Source organism: Nanorana parkeri, unplaced genomic scaffold, assembly GCF_000935625.1.
Source record: "Nanorana parkeri isolate BGI_ZX_2015 unplaced genomic scaffold, ASM93562v1 scaffold808, whole genome shotgun sequence".
Classification (NCBI taxonomy): Eukaryota; Metazoa; Chordata; class Amphibia; order Anura; family Dicroglossidae; genus Nanorana; species Nanorana parkeri.
Window position 1 is genome coordinate 300,575 of NW_017307076.1, and position 20,749 is coordinate 321,323.

Below are 20,749 nucleotides of genomic sequence, written 5' to 3' on the forward strand. Positions count from 1 at the left end.
TTATTGAAGAGATACAATAACAAGCAATGGGTATGAAGAGCTGAAATGCACTAAGGTCTGCAGAAGATATATATCATCAGGAACATACCTACAGAGTCCCACAGCAAAATTATCTATTTTGTCCTCAGTTCATCCCCAGTCTATTCTAGCATCTCATATCTAAAGGGCAGCAATAATTACCACCAGGATATTTTACATAACATTAAATTGAAATTAATTGTAAATGCTACTACACACAATAACTCAAGTACTATATAACCATAACACAAACTTCTTTAAACTAATTTTTTTACAGAACTACAAACTTCAACTGTGTTATGAGGTTTTAGCAGCTGTGTGGGCTACTATGGTTAAAGTTAAACCAATGTTTGTCAGATTTAAATATTAGGCTAGGTCTTAGGCAGCGTTCTTGATAGATCTACACAAGTTAAGGAAATATTTCAATAAATCTGTAAAGCACATTTAGGGGTCTGTTTATAAACAATTTGCAGAGCTATTCAACCTGTGAATCTCTGTTAAGTTCTTAAAATTAACATTCTTAGTATATTTTCTTTTCAGGTCGAATGTAATGTCATACTGCATTATGGCCACTAGATGAAGCTGAGGAGCATAGGACATGAGTATTGGTTTATAAATAGATCCTTTATAGTTTTGGAATAAACAACAGACTGTAAGGAAGGAAGGCAACCATTGAAGATCTTGTTCTTGCTGTTTCTTTGTTTTTGTTTTTTTTAATGAAGGTATGAATACACTGTAAATGCTTTAAATCCTTTCCTCCAGAGAAAACAAAAAAACTTATGTCCCTGTTCTATGCATAGTTACTTTCCCTACATATTCTCTACCACCCTATTTGCCTCCCAGAGCCCTGTGCATAATGCCCTGTGTAACTCTGGTATTGGTCCTTGTTGGAACTTGCACAAGACACCATACCCCACAGGACAGTGCTTGGGGCCAGTGTTTGGCTAACTCAGGTGCCAAGCACTACAATGTGGGAAAAGAGAGTCACATGCTCTTTAATACATGAAAGTACCAGGTATTTCAATAAGCTCTAGGTACCACATGAGGGGAGGGGTAGCATGGCAAAGTATCAGGAGTATTAAGAGTAAAATCATTTATACATTTGAGCCTATATTATGCATTTCATTAGGACAATAAGTGAGCAATATTATTGTTATGACAGTTGGATGGATGATTAATTCAATATATATATTCTAATGCATTCTAATTTCTTTTGACAGCTCCATTTATTCCTCTAAGTGCAGACAGCTTTGTGAAGTTTGATGCATATGGAGATGGGCTTGGTCTGTACAATGTATTCAATTTCCAGTACAACAATGGAAAATACTCCTATTTAAAAATAGGCCAGTGGGCGGAAACCCTGTCCTTGGATTTTGACTTGATACAGTGGTCGAAGAGTGTGGTACCAACTTCACAGTGCAGTGACCCATGTGCACCAAATGAAATGAAAAGTATGCAACCAGGAGATGTTTGCTGCTGGATCTGCATTCCATGCGAAACCTATGAGTACCTGGCTGATGAGTTCACATGCATTGACTGCGGTCCAGGGCGGTGGCCAACCTCAGATCTAACTGGTTGTTATGACCTACCAGAAGACTACATTAAATGGGAAGATGCATGGGCTATTGGACCGGTGACAATTGCCTTTCTTGGTTTTATTTGTACATTCCTGGTCGGAGGAGTTTTTGTCAAGAATAACAGTACTCCTTTAGTAAAAGCTTCAGGGAGAGAACTTTGCTATATTCTACTGATTGGCGTATTCATGTGCTACTGTATGACATTTTTCTTCATAGCCAAACCTTCCCCAGTCATTTGTGCTCTACGCCGATTAGGACTTGGGACCTCTTTTGTAGTTTGCTACTCAGCTCTTCTAACAAAGACAAATCGCATTGCCAGAATTTTCAGTGGTGTAACAGAAGGTGCTCAAAGACCTAAATTCATCAGCCCCAAGTCTCAAGTCATCATATGTCTAAGTCTCATCTCAATTCAGATTGTCATTGTGTCTGTGTGGTTAATGTTGGAGTATCCTGGAACGAGGCGGTTTACACTTCCTGAGAAGAGAGAAACTGTCATACTGAAATGTAATGTCAAGGATTCCAGTATGTTGATTTCTTTAACATACGATGTTGTTCTAGTAATATTGTGTACAGTGTATGCCTTCAAAACAAGAAAATGCCCAGAAAATTTCAATGAAGCCAAGTTTATTGGATTTACAATGTATACAACTTGTATAATCTGGCTTGCATTCCTTCCCATATTCTATGTGACATCAAGTGACTACAGGGTAAGTTCATTATATGTTAAATTGTTTTGTTATGGCCTTAAATATGATGCCCTAAATATACCTATGATCAAAAAGGGAATATCTAGAATGTTCAACTTCGTAAAAGAGATTAATACAATATAAACAATATGTGTGTTAATTTTTTAAAACAATGTTTGTTTCTATGTATTTTTATTGTTTTAGACACAAGACAGAAATCAAAATCAACAAGAAAGATAAAATCACACAAACGATACAGTAATAACAAAAAGGAAATACAAAGAAACATAAAATAGGGTGGATCTTAGGTACCATATGTAAAAGATAATTGGACCCACGGATGGGTCAATCCAGGATACATAGCTGCGGGGGGGACGGACTGCCACAGGAATCAGGAGGGAGGAGGAGAAAGCCCAACTCCGGCCCTCCCCCTTTCCTCAGAGCACCCTGTACCTTTATATTATATACATAACTGGTCCAGTCATGTGACATCCCAGTTCCTCTTCCTCTTCTTTTTCATCCAGCTGTGGGTAGGTTCTGAATGCTGTAGACAATGGCACCATGTAATGATCTCTGGAGCATTCTCTGTGAGTCTGGAGGGGTAGGTCTTTTATGAGCTGTGCTCAGAGAAAGTGAGTTAAAAAATGCTAGGGGTCATTTAAACCAGAAGAGCAGTACAATCTGGTGGTCCTACTGCAGGGGAAAGCACTGGAGGTAAGGTAAGTATTTATTTAATTACAGGTATTGATATAGTGCCAACATTTTAAGCAGTGCTTTACATAGTGCACATTTACATCATTCCCTGTCCTCAAGGAGCTTACAATCTAAGATCCCATCGCACATGCATACATACAGGTTAAATTTAGGCAGAAGCAATTTAACCTACCAGCATGTCTTTGGAGTGTGGGAGATAACTTGAGTACCCGGAAGAAAACCCACACAAGCACAGGGACAACATGCAAACTTCTTGCAAATGGTGCTTCCTCCAGTGCTGCAGGGAAGAAGTACTAACCACTATGCCTCTGTGCACCCAACATTGCAGTTAGACCTACTTTTTTATTTAACTTTTGCTGTTGGTTTATTTTTTTATTTTTTGTTTTTTAAACTGGAGTCGGGCTTTATCACGTTTTGTAATGCAATGAATTATATATTGGTGTTGGAATTGTTTTAGGGCTACATCACAGAATGTTGTAGGGACATGTCAGATGGTCACTTTACACAGCGGTGATTAAGGGAGGAAATGAATAGCCAACTCTCTCACTTTTCACTCTGGTGTAATTAATCTTCAGAAACCCTGCAGGTGGCATCCTCACTGTAAAATTGCTGCCATATGACAAGGGACAAGTACTTTCAATCCAGTATTACATGTCTGTTCAGCTGATCCAGGGTGCATTACAAGATAGATCTTTTCCCATTAGCTAAGTGGCAGTTTGAAAAGTACTCATGTAACATCACTCTTAAAGCCTATAAATGTGGTTTTCAAAGAAAATGTTAAGGTAAAGGATTACGTATCTGAAAACACAAGAGTTTGAGTATGATGTGTACGGCTGTCTGTGAATTTGAATTACTATAGCTAAAATATATTAGAATTCATTTTCACAATGACCCTGCCTGTGATATGCTGGCCTCTGGGCTCTCATAAAATGGTATAGCTTAAGTACGGTTAGATCTTACAAGATAATTTTTGGTGTTAATATTAGGGATGTTCAGATGCCAGTTCAGATAACAGTGCCAATATTTGCAGAAGTTGCAGCTGTGATCGGGCCCTGGGGTCCCACCACTGTCCTGAAATCATTAGTCTGTATTGGCATAGAAAAACTGTCACATGACAATAAAAAAAATGTATCAGTAATTGTATCTGTGAGTACTTGGACAATTACTTGTACTTGGTCTGGAAAATATGGTATTGGTGCATCCCTTATATATATTTATAAAACAAATCATACATTAAAACAGGGATACACAAATCCCAGGAGCCCTGTATGCTCCTTAAAAATGACAGCTGCCTCCTAACTTTTGGGTTTTTCTCTATTCTAGTCTTGGAGCTGGAAAAGTATCTGTACTTGTACCAACTACGGTATCTGAACATCCCTAGTTAATACGTCTGTTGAATGATTAAGGAGCCTCAAAGTCAGTGTCTTATTAAACATTATCTTTAATTTCGTCTTCCTGGATTTAGGATTTTTAGAGTAATATGTTTTCAGACTGGATATACTATATCTGTACCTTGAAAGAGATATAGTTCTTTTATAGATGTTATTTGCACAGATATAATTATATGTAGCGCTCACCCCCCGAAGGAGCCGCTGGATAGATTGGTCTCTGCTAACCTGTCTAGTGTTTAAGGCTCCATTGCTGCCCCAAAAGCACTTACCAGCCCTCCAGTGGTGACTGATAAAACTGATTTCCTCACCGATGTTGCTTGTTGAACTTTATTAAACAACTTTGGGAGAGAGGATTCAGGCACAGGACACACAGGATATTGCAGACTCCAAATATCAAGGAAAAAGTACTCAAAGCCTTCACAGATAGAGGACCTTTAAGCCAATATGGAAATCTGTGGTGTGAGATCCTGGCTGTAAAATACTTTACGTTATAGCTACCAGTTCATTTCAGAAATAATTCTCCATGCTTCAGTAGAGGACCAACTTCCCTGGCTCCTGATACATGCAGAAGCTACCCCATGTCATCTCCATCCTCAAGTCTCACCAACTAGGCCTCAGTCTGAGCACATAGCCCTCCCCTAAGCCGCAGCTCAGGGAGACTCATTCTGACTTCCCAAGGTTATTCTCTAAATATTTATAGCCCCTCCCAGCATGCACCACTGGTTGGTCAGGGAGGTACATACATTCCTCACTCTGATTTGCGCACTATTTTCCTACACTATTGCCAGGGTCACTCCAGAGCAGCAGGCAGAAGCAAACACTCACCAGAGGAGGATAAACAGCAGAAAGCCGAACTATCAAGTCAGGATCAGACTGACTACAGTCTGACACCATCTAAATGTAAACAGTCACTCTTGGTTCAGGCAGTGTGGCTACATTTATTTAATCAGATTTGTAATGCTGTTGCTTTCACTTTTATGCTTAAAAAATAGTTTTAGATCTGACTAACCTATACAAATCATAATGGCTTCTTTATAAATTATGTATTTTATGTAAGAAAATAATTTCCTACTTCTAATCTACTGTCTCTAGTTGGGGGACAAGTAAATGATCTCTAGGACCAGCTGCACCCAGTAAATAGTGTGCACCCCAACACACAGACTGCCTTGTGGTCTACTTACTAGTGACTAGGGCTGTGATGCCATCACCAGTCATATTATGAAAACACAGCACTATGACCCATAAAGGGCAGACAGTGCTAAACTTGATTTTTGTACAATAAAATTATATAATAAAATATACAGTAGTATTACAAAGTAGAATAAGAGGAGAAGCCTTATACAGAGATGCCTTTATATTGTGTAACCACAAATACAGTTATTTGTCTAATTTATAATGCATAATGTGCAGCAACAATTATTTCCACCATTTAGAGGCCATTGAGAACTGAAATTAACAGTCACATGGCTGAAAATACCTGTTAATATGGCAAATTATGATGGCTGTAGCTTGGTAAATAAAGCCTATTCTTTAACTTTGAACAATAGCTTATAACTATTTTTCTCACTGCAGATAATTGTAATAGTTAAACCATATTATTTATGAAGTGAGATTAAATAGTTAATGTGTTATACATGCAGAGGATAGCGCAATGCCAGTAGTCTATTTTGAATTCAGTAAAGCTCTATGGTGTTTCACTTTTGAATCTGTAATTTCTAATGAACTGGAAATTTGCAGTTTATAGGGATGTCTTGTGGGAAAAAGCATACTTTATTCCTGTGGGTAATATCTTTTAATTTATGTGTACTGTACATTCTGTATGTAGGTGATTTTTGTATACAACAGAAGGTTGATTTAGAAACATAATTTTCTTTCTTTTGTTTTAGGTCCAAACTACAACCATGTGTATTTCAGTAAGTCTAAGTGGTTTTGTAGTGCTAGGATGCCTGTTTGCACCCAAAGCCCACATCATTCTTTTTCAACCTCAGAAAAATGTTGTAACACACAGACTTCATTTAAACAGATTCAGTGTCAGTGGAACTGCAACTACATATTCCCAATGTGAGTATTTTCAAATACAGATTTACACTCTGTCTGATGCCAATTAAATATATTATGTTATTAACTTAAAAATTGTCAATATGTGATATAATTTATTCTGAGAGGCTCAGGGTTTACCCGTCAGGTTCTCACTAACGTATAGTGTATATGGAACACCTACTGCACCATGAAATATGGCAAAGCCCAAACAAATCCTCTTGCCCCTTTTGTCTGTAAAGTCCCAGCCACATAAATGTCAATGAGTCAGCCTCCATGTCTTTGACCGTGGAGACAAATTATTTCAGCTCACATGGTTTATAACAGAATTTTTTAAGCTCGTGACCCACAGAAGCTCTGCATTGTGGCTGCTGCCGCCAATTACAATTCCAACCCTAAAGAAGATCTTCATATCAAATCATATATAGTCCTGATGAAAGAGAAGTTGTCCCCAAATCCCGCTGGCTGTGTTTGATCAAATTGTGAACAATTAAAGGAGCTTTTTGACCTTTTGATTTTGCGCCCTATAGTTCTAAACATTGTGGGTGCTGATGTCAGCATAGTCCTTCTTCACTTTTAGTGAAAACCATTCTTATGTCAATATCCAAGTGCTTTTCCATCTCAGGACACATTTTCCACAGCTGTTTTTACATTTGAGTTGCCCATCTTCCTTCTTAAAGTGAATAAGAGGTTTGCCCACACAGGAAAAGCAACAGATTCACTTAACCACAGCCTTCCCTAGCAGCATACAGCATACCTTTCTTTACCTCTTTCACTCTAGATGTGTAACTGAAATATAAAAATATGGCCTAAATACACTTTATTTAACCCTGTTAATTTGTTGCCCATGGGGTGGGGAACAATGGTGATGCTCCTATGGCCCAATCAATAGCCTGGAAACTGTGAGTCCTGACATCAATTGTATGTGTGGCACATTTTGGATAAGGTTTGTGTTTGGGGAGAGATTGAAGTCTACAACATCTAGTGCTCCTAGTTAACTGTAGGTGGAGTCTCTTCTATCATTAGGGTGGGCATGAGCAGGCAGGCATATTGTATTACAAACTGTGCTACTCTAAGCTATGGGCTTCAGTGACACTACAACACAAAAAATGTAGTAAGTGCGGGTGCCTTTGACAGTCTATAGGTGACAAGGAACACAGTAGAATTAACAAATCTGGGTCTACATACATAATTTACCTTTAAATTTAGCTTTAAGTAATTGCAGTGATAAATATTTTGCTACTTACCAGAGGAGCCGCTGAATATGTTGGCTCATTCTGCCACTTTCACCAATGACCTGTCCTGTACCTGGACTCAAGTGACACCGACACACCTGGAAACAGTTTTAATGGGCTTTATTAAAAGGGGTAAACCCTTGTAAAAGGAAATTGGTGGGGTAGATATAGAAACAGATATGGACACAAGCAAACTCATATACAGGTGAATGACCCAATTAGAACCTGAATCTAAGTCACTGGCTAGTAAGAAGATTACTCAGTCCTGTCCACATCTGGGCCCTTAACTCATTGTGAGGCACTCTCTCCCCCAAATGGGAGATTTGTAATCCGCATGAAAGGACAGTCCCCTCTTGACAGAACTCCTCACAGTAGCATAAACAATAGCAACATTAATACAGTGTTGGCCCTTAGACCTTCCACAACTCCAGTGATTTTGTGAGGTCCTTCTGGTTACCCTGCAGTCATGGTGGCTCTCCCGTTCAGGGTGTTTTTGGGTGGATAGAATCACAGCCCCTGAACCAAGCGAAAGGTAACCAGCCAAGCCTTGAACCTACCTCTCCATCCTACACCTGTGTGGATCTGTGCAACTGTCTCTGTCAGTCTCACATGGTAGCACAACACTGGAACAGCAGAATACTGGAGAAATAGCATACAGCAGCGGCAGCCCTGAGCCACACACAACCTCCCAGGCCCTCCCTGGAGCCTGGATTTAGGCAGCACACGGTCCCTCTTGTCATGGCCACCCACACTTGCTGCAGGTTCCTGCCGCTCTTTCTGCAGCCCCCAATGGGCTCTTCTTGTCCAAGGCTGCAGTATCAGCCAATCAGCAGACCTCTTCCTCCTCTCTCCCTGACTGTCTATCCAAGGAACACTCTTGCGAGCGGCTTAAAAAGCTGGTAGATGACCCAGCAGGCGCTACATAAATGTATTACTTGTGCAATTATTTGTCTACTCAATTTTTCATGTAGTTTAAAATGTCTTTTCCCTTACTAAACCTAATTTTTCTGGTTAAAGCATAAAAGGCCTTTTTCACAGTTTCCTACTGTTACCTGCTCCATTTGAGTAGTGCTAAAAAGCCTTAAATCCAAACTGCGGTTTGCTAAAAGGAAAACAAGGCATCCCTGAGATCCACCGTAGATTACTGAAAACACATATACTCCATTTAAAAGCTTGGTCAGCAGGGCTCTACTAAATGGTTTATGACAAGTCATACATGTGCATATGTATGAAGTATGTACACAGGGGCAGACATAGGGGGCCTGTTCAACAAGAAATAACAACATTTTTGAGACTCTTACTACTGACTTTAATAAATAATGTTTGTCTAGTAGAGCATGGTAAGGCTCGCTCAGCTTTTATGTCATTTACAATCATTTTCAGGGATATTTTAATGCTGAACCAAAATATTCCTCCATCACACAATGGAACACTATCTAGCCAATTAGCAATTTTGTAATTTAAGTATTTAAATGCTACTTTTCTGGAAACTTTTTAAATTTGCATATAAAGGACTTGATGAAACGAATTTTCCTAATGTGTGTGTGTGTGTGTGTATGTGTGTGTATGTATATATAAATAATTTCTAGCACATGATTGGATAATTGAAGTGAACACCGGTTTACCTTATTTACTAACTTTCAGTAAGTGAATTGTGACTTTGCAAAGTGAACATCTTCTCCTCCTTTAATAAATCAACTCCTTTGATATTAAACTCTTTGGGGTTTTTTTTCAATTCAGCATAGTAGATATATTTTAATGAGTTTTTTGTTTTTTTTCAAGTGCACCATTTCTTTTATTTTTTTTTTACACTGCCCTCCCCTCATATGGATGTCTCCTGTGTGCGCTCCTGGCTAGGAACTGAGTTTAGCTGTGTGTGTCCACTGACACATACAGAGCTCGGCAAGCCATGCCCCTGCTTCTGCCTCCTTCCTCCTCACAGTAATTTGACAGGTAGCTGCAGCAGCCTATCGCTGCCCTGTCCTCTGTGCTCTCTGGATCACTCCTCTACAACCCGGAACGTTGGGGAAGCAGCGCAGATGTCTTGGAGCTGGCGGCAGTGGACACAGACCAAAGGTAAGTGTTTGGAGGTGGGGGCATTCAAGGGTACTGGAGTGTTTTTTACCTTAATGCAGAAAATGCACAAAGGTAAAAAAACACATAGGGGTCTACTCACTAAGCTGCCGTAGGCAGCCGAGTGAACAACCGACCCGAGGTGAAGTGAGCCGCACGCTGTTCGGCTATTCACTTCAGGCTGGTACGGCTGATTTCAGCTGTATATCGGCTGAAATCAGCCGTACATCGGCTTGCTTTGTGTGGCTTCGGGTCGGCCAGACATGCTCAGCATGTTCGGCCGACCCGAAGTGCAGAAAGGAGTTCGACTCAGCCGATCCAACATCTGGATCGGCTAAGCCGAACCTCCAGCAGGCTACTCGCTGCTGTTCGGCTATTCTTAAAGATGCCGAACAGCAGTGAGTGAATAGCCGAATGCCCGCGAGCGGCAACCGGCTCGGCTATTCTGCCCGGTACCTCCGGGCAGTAGAAAAAAAAATAGAAAATGATTGTGTGGAGCTAGCAGTGACATCTGCTGCCGTCAAAAAAATAAATAAAAAAAAAACACCATAGGAATGCATAGCTAGATTCCTATTGGCTATTTCACTTTGCAATAGCCAATAGAAAACTAGCTATTGCACTCGCCCTCTGCTGCTGTCAATCACCAGAGGGGGACCTGATGGAGAACTGCAAGCTGGGCGGATCCAGACATTGTAAGCTGTAGCTTGCAGTATACTGAGCTTAGGGTGACGGGAGAAAGCTAGTTTGTGTCCTCCCGTTACCCTTAGAAGAACTATGGGGAAAAGCCTTAACCCCCATAGTTCTCCTTTAATAAAACAGCAAATATGTTTTAATAGCCACATAAAAAATTTTGTGAAAGTGTATGTACAGCCAACAGGTCTTCTTTGGGGATTGGCTTGGTTTTTACGCACCTTTAAAAAGGTATAGAAAACTGTTACCTAAATGACCTAAACCTAAAAATTATCTAAATTAAATGTATTTCTTTTTTTTTGCTTTTGATTGAGTAAGGGGAAGGGTTAAAACCTCTGTTGGCTGAATGCTTGTGGTCCATGTCCCATGTACAAGCTTTCCCATCACATCCTGTGCTAGAGACAGAAAAGGAATCAAGAAGAAATCTGTACCAAGAGTGGGGAATCCAGCTTTTAGACAGTTGTCGCTGGAACAGGTGTTCCCACTGGAAGATTTCTCCTTACCTGGCCACAGCTCTAAAATGTTGTATTGCCCCTCACTCTCTGTCTCTGTGACAATGGTCACAAGTACAAATAGAGAGGGTGCATTTCGCCAGCAGAGACACAGACAGCAATAAAAAACTTGGGGGGTTTCTAACTCTTCTCTACCGTATTCAAAAATAATTTAAAAAAATTGGGCTATGCATACACTTAAACTAACACTAAACTCAGGAATTACATTTTACAAATGCATTCATGTTCCCCAACTATTAACAAAACTGTATCTTATTTGTGTATCACTCAGCTGTAGATCCTCAAATCATCTCTGAATTCATGCTGACACTGTCCAACCTTCTGGAGCGTGGCTACTTTTGTTCCCCATGCTCCCTGTGTGTGTTGTAAAGTAGCCATCACTCCAAGATCACTCCTGTGATAGACTAAAATCTCAATATAAACTAGTAAACTAAAAGTAAGATTGTAGTCCATCATAGGAGTGAGCTTGGAGCGGTGACTACTTTACAACACACAGACCATGAGGAACAAAAGTAGCCACCATCCAGAAGGAAGGACAGTGTCAGCACCAATTCAGAGATGATTGAGGATCTAGAGCAGAGTGATACACAAATAAGATACATTTTGGATACTAGTTAAGGTACTTGAATGCATTTTTAAGATTTAACTCCTGATTTTAGTGCCACTTTAAGTAAGATGGGAGACCCCAAAGAGGCACAGGGGTCCACCAATCTGTTAACACACTAGAGGAGGATGTCTTGTACTTATTCCGCTTCCAACAAAAGGAACTCCATAGAACAAATTATGAAGATGAACAGGGCTTGAAAAATTTGGCGGTGTCTCACCAGTCAGTCAAAAATTTCACCAGTCAGCATGACCGGACTATAGCCTTGCAATATATGTTAAAAAATGTTGGGGACAGATAGAGCTTTGTTTTGTGACCCCATAGGGGGTTATTTGTTTTTACTTTATAATGAAAAAAGTACCATAAATGTAAAAAAAAAAAAGTTTCCCTATGTTATAAAACATTTATTCTTACCCATATTTTTAGTACAACATAAAAGTCGGGGTCACGTCGTGTAAATAGACACCAAACATGTCAAGCCTTAAAATTGCGTGCGCCCGCAAAATCGCAAAAAACGCCCATACGCGACGATTAAAATGCTTTTACTGCTCATCAGTTTAGTGTTATCAGTGATTGATGGCTCTAGAATTATTGCTCTCACTCCGACATTTGCGGCGATATGTAACATGTGCAGCACAATAGGCGCAATCGTCGTTTTCGCACGTAGGCGCACCCGACGCATATCTACGTGTGTATGTGGGGGGCGGGGGACTTAAAAAAATGTTTTCTTTTTTAATTTTTTTTATGCTTCTTTATTTATTTTTTTATGATTCTTTAATTTTTATATTACTTTTTTTTTAACACAACTTTATTGCTATTACATGGGGGGCTAAGAAGCCCCCTATGTGATAGCTAATTTGCATGACAGGTCCTCTTAATGGAGACATCAGGGGTCTCCAAGGCCCCTAAAGTCACCTAAGGACCCCCAGAGAAGCTGATGAGGCAGAGATCGGCTTCATCAGCTTCTCTAGCTGGAGAGTGACACTGAATGCAGGAAGTGATGTAATATACATCACTTCCTGCATTCGGGGACTGAGAGGAGATCAAAGGGAGTTTGTGTACTGAACTCCCTTTGATCTCCTGTCACAGAGCCGTGCCGGTCCCGGCCGCATCGGGGCACAGCGGATCTCGGGACCGGCAACGGCAGTGACAGCTTCTGACACAAGCGATCGAGCGTCTCTATAGACGCTCGATCGCTTGACTGTAAAGCTCCCGGCCGGCCGTGTAATTACAACGGCCGGCCTGGAAGCTGCTCGTCGGGCTCCACTGTCTGCTTGTCACAGACGAGCAGACGAGTGGATTTTCGAGCCCTGAACATGAAAAACTGCTACAATGGAATAAGCGATGCATTGCTTCTCATGATTCTGATAGGCTTTATGAATGGACTCATTTAGTCTCAGGTTTTGGCAAGCACAGAAGATTCCTGCATGAAGAATCCTGTCAATAACTATTTTAATTTTGAACTACCTTAGCAGAGTGTTTTCTTTGAAATCTTTATTATTACTCTGAAAAGTACCAGTATTGGAAATTTCAATCGATGAAAAGGGGCTAACCTAGAGAGACAATAAAACCATTATGTTGCAAGCACAATAAGGCAGTTAATGAGAAATATCACAGTAGAAGCAGGGTTTGTAATAAAAGTATTTTCTCATAAAGTCTACCAAAATCAGTCTTGTCTTTATGGACCATGCTAACTTGGGATATTTGCCTGCCTTTGCTGTAATAGCAGCTATTTGTGCTAATAAATAACAGAGGCTGACTTATTTACACTGCACCTAAACTGTAATTTATATTAGTAAATCACCATCTCAGTGCAGCCATCAATAAGTAACTGCACGTATCTTTATTACGGACCAATAGTCAAGCACAGGGGGCAGGAGGGGGTGGACTCAAATGCTCACTTCTGGGGTGCTTTAGAACAGCGGTCGCGAACCGGTAGTCCGGGAGAAATATTTTGGTGGTCCCCGGGCCTCTCTGATGCCCTGCAGGCTGGGCCGTCATTGAAGCGGCACGGAGGCTCCGGGACTGCCTCTAAGGAGACTACTAGTGATAAGTACAGATACATCTGAGCACCTGCACTGATATCATGCAATTACTAGGTTAAACTCTAGTGCAGCTATGCCTTAAAGAGGTACTGACACTTTCAACAACCAGGGCAAAGTGGCAGTGTCTGAAGATAGGAAAATCCTCCCCAGGCTTTTAAACTTACCACGTCAAGCCACTCCCTTGCCATCTGCAACAGCATCCCAGCCTACTTAATGTGTGGCAGCTTAGGCGGGCAGAAATCCTTATGGCAACCTCCCCACATGTGGCAGTGTTCAGGCTTAGTCTTTGGCCACTCAGACTTAAACAGGGTCACATGGGGTTAGTCTTGAGAGGGGGCTTGGTTCATATAACTTCTTGGGAGTGGGAAGCGATCTGCAGAACCTGTTTTTTTTGCCCTGAATTTCAATTTTGAATTTCCAAACTTAAAGTCCCATTGAAATGAATAGGTATCTGAGCCAGGGTCCAAAAAAGTGTACATTATATAGCAGCAAATGATGATAAATTGTCCAGAATGGTCTGGGAAGCTCTTGGTACAAGGCATACAAAGATAGAAGAGTGGGATCTTGTGGCACTGGCAGTCAACAGCAGAAGCAGATATACGTATGAAAAGCCTTTTTAGAATTCAAATTGGCAAAAAATTGAATTGGCTGAAATTTGGGTTTGGCCTATAACATTGGAATTCAAATAATTCGGTCTGAATCTAACATAATTTCAGAATCAACTATATTAATAAACAGCACAAATCTTTCCCAAACAATGCGTTTACTTTGTATATACTGTTGCTCTTAGATCTCTGGTCCTGTTATTAGTGCCTACACATGATCAGACTGTTGAATGACTACATCAACAATCTTTTCCATATAACCTAATTATATTCTCCATAACCTTAGCAAATCTGATGGTTTTCCACAGACACCCAGCAGAATCAAACGTTTAGATACAAACTGTCTGCTTAGATAAAAATGTCACTTGGTGGCAGGACACATAATGGAATTGACCCAACTATCCATACTTCAGATCTAATATTGTGAAAAGTGAATGAAACTTGTCATACCAATGGTTTATTGTGTTTTATTTTTGTCTTTTTCTTCTGTCTTTCAGCTTCAGCCAGTGCACACTATACACCGACCATTTGCAATGGAGGAGAAGTGCTAGACTCCACTACATCTTCCTTATAATCGTTCTAAACATTTCAGTGCAATCGGTTTTTAGACTGTTAGAATATATTATGCACTTGCTGTGCAGTCCTGTCTTTTTTTTTAGAAGAAATATTTTTGAGGACTGTATAAAATGCTGTTCTAGAGGTTCAATGAATACTGTTATCCACAGATCAAGAGACCATGTAAATAAGCTTTCATTTGAATTCTCTACACATGTCGCTGTGTCTACCAAGTAATGATGGCATTGACCATTTCAGTGTCCGGGTCCTGTCATTTTTTATTATGTTTTTGTAAGCTGAGTTAAGGTTGTATCTAATGTTAACATGCATTTTAAGTTACTTATAGTTACAGAACATGTAACTGGTTGTTTTTGCACAACTGCAGCAGTATTAATGTAAAGAAGCCAGTAATAAATCCTTTATAATAGTTTCCAGCATGTATTTCTTGGATAAGAATATTTTTAATTGTATTTTTTTTGCACTTTCTAGGGAATTTCAAGAGAGACGATGAAGTAAACTGAATGTATGGCTTCCCCGTTGTCCTGCAATAGACATGCCAAATAAAGTTATAGTGATACTCATAATACATAATACATGAAGCACATTTACACAGTACAAAGGGAAGTGGATCACAATCACTCTCTCTCTTTTCTATACACCACTTCTCTTTGAACTGTTGTATTACATATCCTGGTATGTGCATCTAGTATCAATGAGCTGCCAGACTTATCAAACATACATTCCTTTAATACGCATGTATGCATCAGTTCATTTCGAATTTTCACATAGTCCTGTTGTCACGAATGCAACAGACTGTGTAGAAATAATTGGGGTAATTTAATATAGAGATAATCTAGGTGTTAAGTACAGGTACCCATATGCTCTTGTGGACCTATAGTGGCATTATATCATGCCTTTAGCCCTATGATGGAGTTCATTTGCTGGTTCAGGCACCTAGTGTATATTACTCAGCACTGAACACGCTCTCCAGTACATGTATCACTTTGGAAAGGTAAGAAAGTGAGATTGTGATAAGAAAGACAGAAGAGCCAGAATGAGGTAGGTATAAAATAGTTTATAGCTGTACATGTGTATTGTCAACTTGTTCTGTAAGTGTTCCTAGCAGGTGAAAAGAATGCTTCACCTTAAAAGGGACCTAAACTATGGAAGTTGTGCCCAAAAGGCAGAGAGCAAAGGACCAGTCAGTATTGTTTTTAGACTCCCCATAGCTGATGTTTTCCTCATTGCTGACTTACCATGCGATTTTCCACACTGTCTGTGTGTGGAGGTGGCCATCTTGTTAGAGAAGCAGAGCTTTGCTTTGTCAGGGCTGCCCCTGATAATTGCAGATCTAAGGCCTTGTGGCCACAGAATGAATGAAGTAAAAACAGGGAGATGCATGCATTGCATGTTATTATACACAGATTCCGCTTCAGGAAGCAGCATTGCAGTGATGTCACAAAATCTCACTCCAAATCTCGAGTGACGAAGCAGCAGTGCCTCTCACACTGCAGATATATAGCTATGAGACTGTAGGCACAGGAATGCCAACCACACTCACATGACAGGAAGTACACTGTTATTTTGCAGGAGGAATTCAAGCCAAAAAGTAATTCTATCGGAGTGCTGCTTAGGCAAAATTTACATATCTAGATGTTCCCTATAACATAGCAATCGCCCCCTTTTTAATTCAGGTCCACTTTTCAAAACGTTCCCGTCACATGGGTCTACAGGCATTCTAAATTAACATTTGCATTTGATCTGTTCAGTATATGATCCCAATTTTATTGTTAAACATAATTCGTGAACCTTTAGCAAACCTCTTTTAACACCGCTCCCTTATTCTGCTCATTTTTTTTTACTGCAATATTCAAATATATCTTCTATTTGGGCAGATATGTCTGCCCAATAAGGAGCCTGTGCAAAAAATAGAACATAGGACTACATAAATATACATTTCATTTTATACCTTTATTAACTATTCAAATCACCAAACATTAATTTACTACATACTGTATAAATGTGTAAACCCCTCAAAAACCTATCTGTGAAGGTTCTCATTCTTTCAGGTCATGGTATATCTGTAAAAAAAAAAATCAAGGCAACTTGACTTCCTGTATTTTTATTGCTGTAATATTCAAGAAAAATACAGCAAATCCAGTTGCCTTGATTTATCCTCAAAAACCTGGGCATTGGAACTGATCAAAAGATGAACAACTGAATATGCAGAGGTTCCATTCAATCAAGCTGAGATACAAGCTGCTAAATGTGCAAATGTCAGAATTTTTTGTAAACTTAAAGTGACATTAAACCCTCAGATTTAAACCAATACTGTAATGTGTGCCTTACTGTAATCCGTGGTTGTTTCCCTTCTCTTTGCTGCTCTTTCCTTTTAAATCCTCATGTCTTCTCATGCTTGGGGAGAACTTTCCTTTTCAGCTCAGGGCCTCTTCCTGTAGTGCTGGCTCAGGTTACAAGCCTATACAAACGTATACACCGACACCATGTATCCATTCCTGAGACAAGGTAGTCTGCTGCAAAACAGAAGATCTGCAGAGCATGAGAACAGATACAGATTTAAAAGGAAGAGCAGCAAAGAGAAGGGAAACAACCATGGATTACAGTATTGGTTTATGTTAAAAAATCTGAGGGTTTAATGTCACTTTAAGCTCTCTCAAGCCTATCAAACCACCCTGATGGTCCTTTAATGTGATTAATGGCCGCAATTGCCTTTAGGGAAGCTGTTAAGGTGAGAGGGATGAGGCTATGCCTGATTTTTTGCAGGAACAAAAAATCATATTTGCATATTAGGTCAGCTTCCTATACCTCAGAATCTTAATTCTTTTGACCATGTGGTTTTTACTGAAATAATTTATATCATATTCTGAGTTTGAATTGCCCAGGATTGTAAGACATTTGTCATCCACTCACTGCAGTCATTATGCTGTTTGCTTGTCTTTGTTAGTTCTCTTTAGAGAATCATACCCATTTCCTACCCATTTATAGCTCAGTGGTACATGCCGTTTGGGGAATGTCGTCAATGAAAAGTAATGAAAAGTAAAGGGCTCATAAACAAAAGCTAGATCTTGGTTTCTATAAAATATTTTTTTTAAAGGGACAGTCCATCCAAAAGTGATATTTTGGTTATATGGTGAGTATGAAATCTTAGTTTCCTAGTTCCAGTCTCATCTCTCATCTACTCTGGAGTCTCACATCTTCTGCTATAAAAGAGATGTTTCTGGGGGGTTCCTACTTATACCGTTGTATTCTACATAGTATAAAATAAATTAACAAAAGCAGGAGGAGAAGACCTTCTTGTAATTACCATGGCAAGTGTACAGACATTGGTATTCAACCAGAGAACTATCAGTACAAAGTCCCTCAATGTCATAAGATATTGTTAAGTGATTTAACTCTCCATAGCAATTTTGGGTGGACTGACATTAACTGATGTAGATGTGAAGGTTATAAGCTCACTTTATATGTACTGAATATTGACATATTCATAAATGATGGTAGGGTAGAATGTATTTTCTTTCCACATTTGACATCCTCATCTTATAGAGGACTAACTTTACCATTTGTTGGTGAATATTATAAGCAACTTTTTTATGTTCATTTTTTGTCTTTGATTTACAGCTCCTATAATGTCATTGTTTGGGACATGTTGTTTTAAGAGGTATATACATTTTTGCAAGTGCCAATGAAATGCATTAATTGATCACGGTCTGGACATTATGTAGTGCTTCATTCGATTATGAATGGAGATGGTGACTTCTAGTCCTACAACCACATAAGCACACACAGGCATAAGTCAGGGATTGAAGCTGCTTTGAAAAAGACAATGAAGGCACAGAGGTCTACCTACCAGTACCAGAAAATATGAACTGAAAGCACAAGACTACTGAGACAGAAAAAAAGACTTATTAGAGGACTCATAAGGAAAAGCACAAGCATTCTTCCTTGGCTATTTTATACTAAAATGGATAATGTGAAAACATATGTATGGTTTATTCTTCATAAACCTGTGTATTGACAGTTCTACCTTTGATGAGCACCTAAGCTCAAGGATTTTTGTTTTTAGAGAATATTGTTAAGACAAACAATGTAAATCACTGTGGTCACATTTATCAAAATTTGTGTACTAAAATATAAAGGAGATTCAACTATTATACCAGAGGTCTAGGCTGTCTATTTAATATAATGTACTGAACACATATAGTTTAGAAACTGAATAGTTGTTTGATAAACTAACAATAATAATAGTACAATACTGGAAAGCCACATAAATTATTCTGAGTAGGCACTTTTAAAAAAAAAAGTCCTGTATCTTGGTATTTATGAATGGCAGTGCTGCTTGTCTTGTATAACAATCAGAATGTTCATTTTAATTCTTCCAATAAATATTTTTATGTTTGACTAAATGTATTTATTTTCTCCACATAACAAGGGCTGTTTCATGTTTGCCTTGCATGTGGTCCCTTCTTCTTCTATTTCTGCCCACACTTTCTCACAATTAGGAAGGTGAGGTGGTGGTATCATACACAACCCATATATAAGGCTTTGCAGGAGAACTGTAGTTGACCTTTGCTGAACGTACTGTGACTCGACAACTCTTCTCGGTTCTACTCAGTACCATAACAAGTCTCAGCCATGCTTACTGTGCATTGGGGCTGTTGTTCTCACACTCTGGGTCATCCCTTATGTGCTATTAAGCAAAATAACAAATCTACAGTATATATCATTATTGTTTTTTGGGAGCATTTGTCCATTTCAAAAATGTAATCATAATCACCATTTATAAAGAAAGCGCAATAAGAAACAACATTCTTGAGTCACCTCTACCCATGATAACTATATTTAACACTTTTGACTTTGAGCGAGGTTGCATTTAGTTTTTATGTTTATCCCCCCAAAAACTTCTCATAGCACAAGTATATTCTTATCAACCTTAATTCGTTTTTAGTCATGGTGTTTCCGTTTTAAGTAAAAGTTACCAAGGTGATCGCAGATGGAGGCTTTAGACCAAATCTAAGAACGTGAAGTGGGATATCTCTATTTTCCCTTATACCTGGAAGTTAGTATTTTCTTATGATGATCAATTCATGTACTCGCCCTTATTTCACTCTAACGTTAATGGCTATTTGCACACTTTTATAGACAAAGTGGCAATGCCCCACCCCAATGATGTGACACATATACAGTACTTTGCTTTAAGTTCATGGACCCAGGTTATTTTACCTTCAGAATTATCACAACTCAGGTAGACACACAACGGAGCACCTGGAAGAAATAAAGGGCCTTTCACGAACAGCACCAGCCATGATGTAGTTACTCTGATTGGTGAGCTTTAACAGTAAATTATGTACTGTAGTATGCTGCTTCTTTAAAATATATGCAGCTCTGGGTCACATGATCTGGGTATGTAACCTTGTTGTGTTATTTTGCAAAGTGAATATTAGTTTTTTAGGTGAAGTTTGCATGTTCTCCCAGTGCTTGTGTGGATTTCCTCCGGGTGCTATGGTTTCCTTCCACACTCCAAAGACATGCTGGAAAGTTAATTGGTTCCTGTCTAAATTGGCTCTGTATGTATGCATGTGAGATAGGGACCTTAGATTGTAAGCTCCTTGAGGGCAGGGACTGATGTGAATGTGCAGTATGTAAAGCACTGCGTAAATTACTATATAAATACTAATAATAACTAAATAAGCTGCGTCCACTTTTAATAACCACTTTGAATAACCAATCACCTGCTAGCAAAAACCCTGTTTGTTTATCCCCATCACACATTCTAACCCCTAATGTTAGGACATAACAGAAAAACTAAGATTGGTGGTTGTTGAGGAATGCAGATTGTGGCACATGATATCTTATTTTGGCATACTGCATGTCAAATAAACTACACAGGAAAAAAAAGATTTCTATATCTATATTATATAGTTTTTTTGGCACATATTGGAATGTGTAACTGTCTTGTGCCACCATCCTCTATTATTGAGAAACCAAA

The 20,749-nt window shown here is 39.2% G+C and overlaps 1 protein-coding gene across 2 annotated transcripts in view; it reads left to right on the top strand.

Moving 5' to 3' along the window:
• GRM3 (glutamate metabotropic receptor 3) overlaps window positions 1–14,952 on the top strand; it is an 84,536-nt gene extending 69,584 nt beyond the window's left edge. The window contains exons 3-5 of one of the 2 annotated variants that reach the window (XM_018565050.1): window positions 1,239–2,302; window positions 6,273–6,447; window positions 14,685–14,952. In XM_018565050.1, coding sequence (XP_018420552.1) covers window positions 1,239–2,302; window positions 6,273–6,447; window positions 14,685–14,761 — 1,316 coding nt within the window. In that variant the 3' untranslated portion in view covers window positions 14,762–14,952. The remainder of the gene's footprint in view (window positions 1–1,238; window positions 2,303–6,272; window positions 6,448–14,684) is intronic. The other variant, XM_018565051.1, reaches the window with a different exon arrangement.
• The last annotated feature ends 5,797 nt before the right edge of the window (window positions 14,953–20,749 follow it).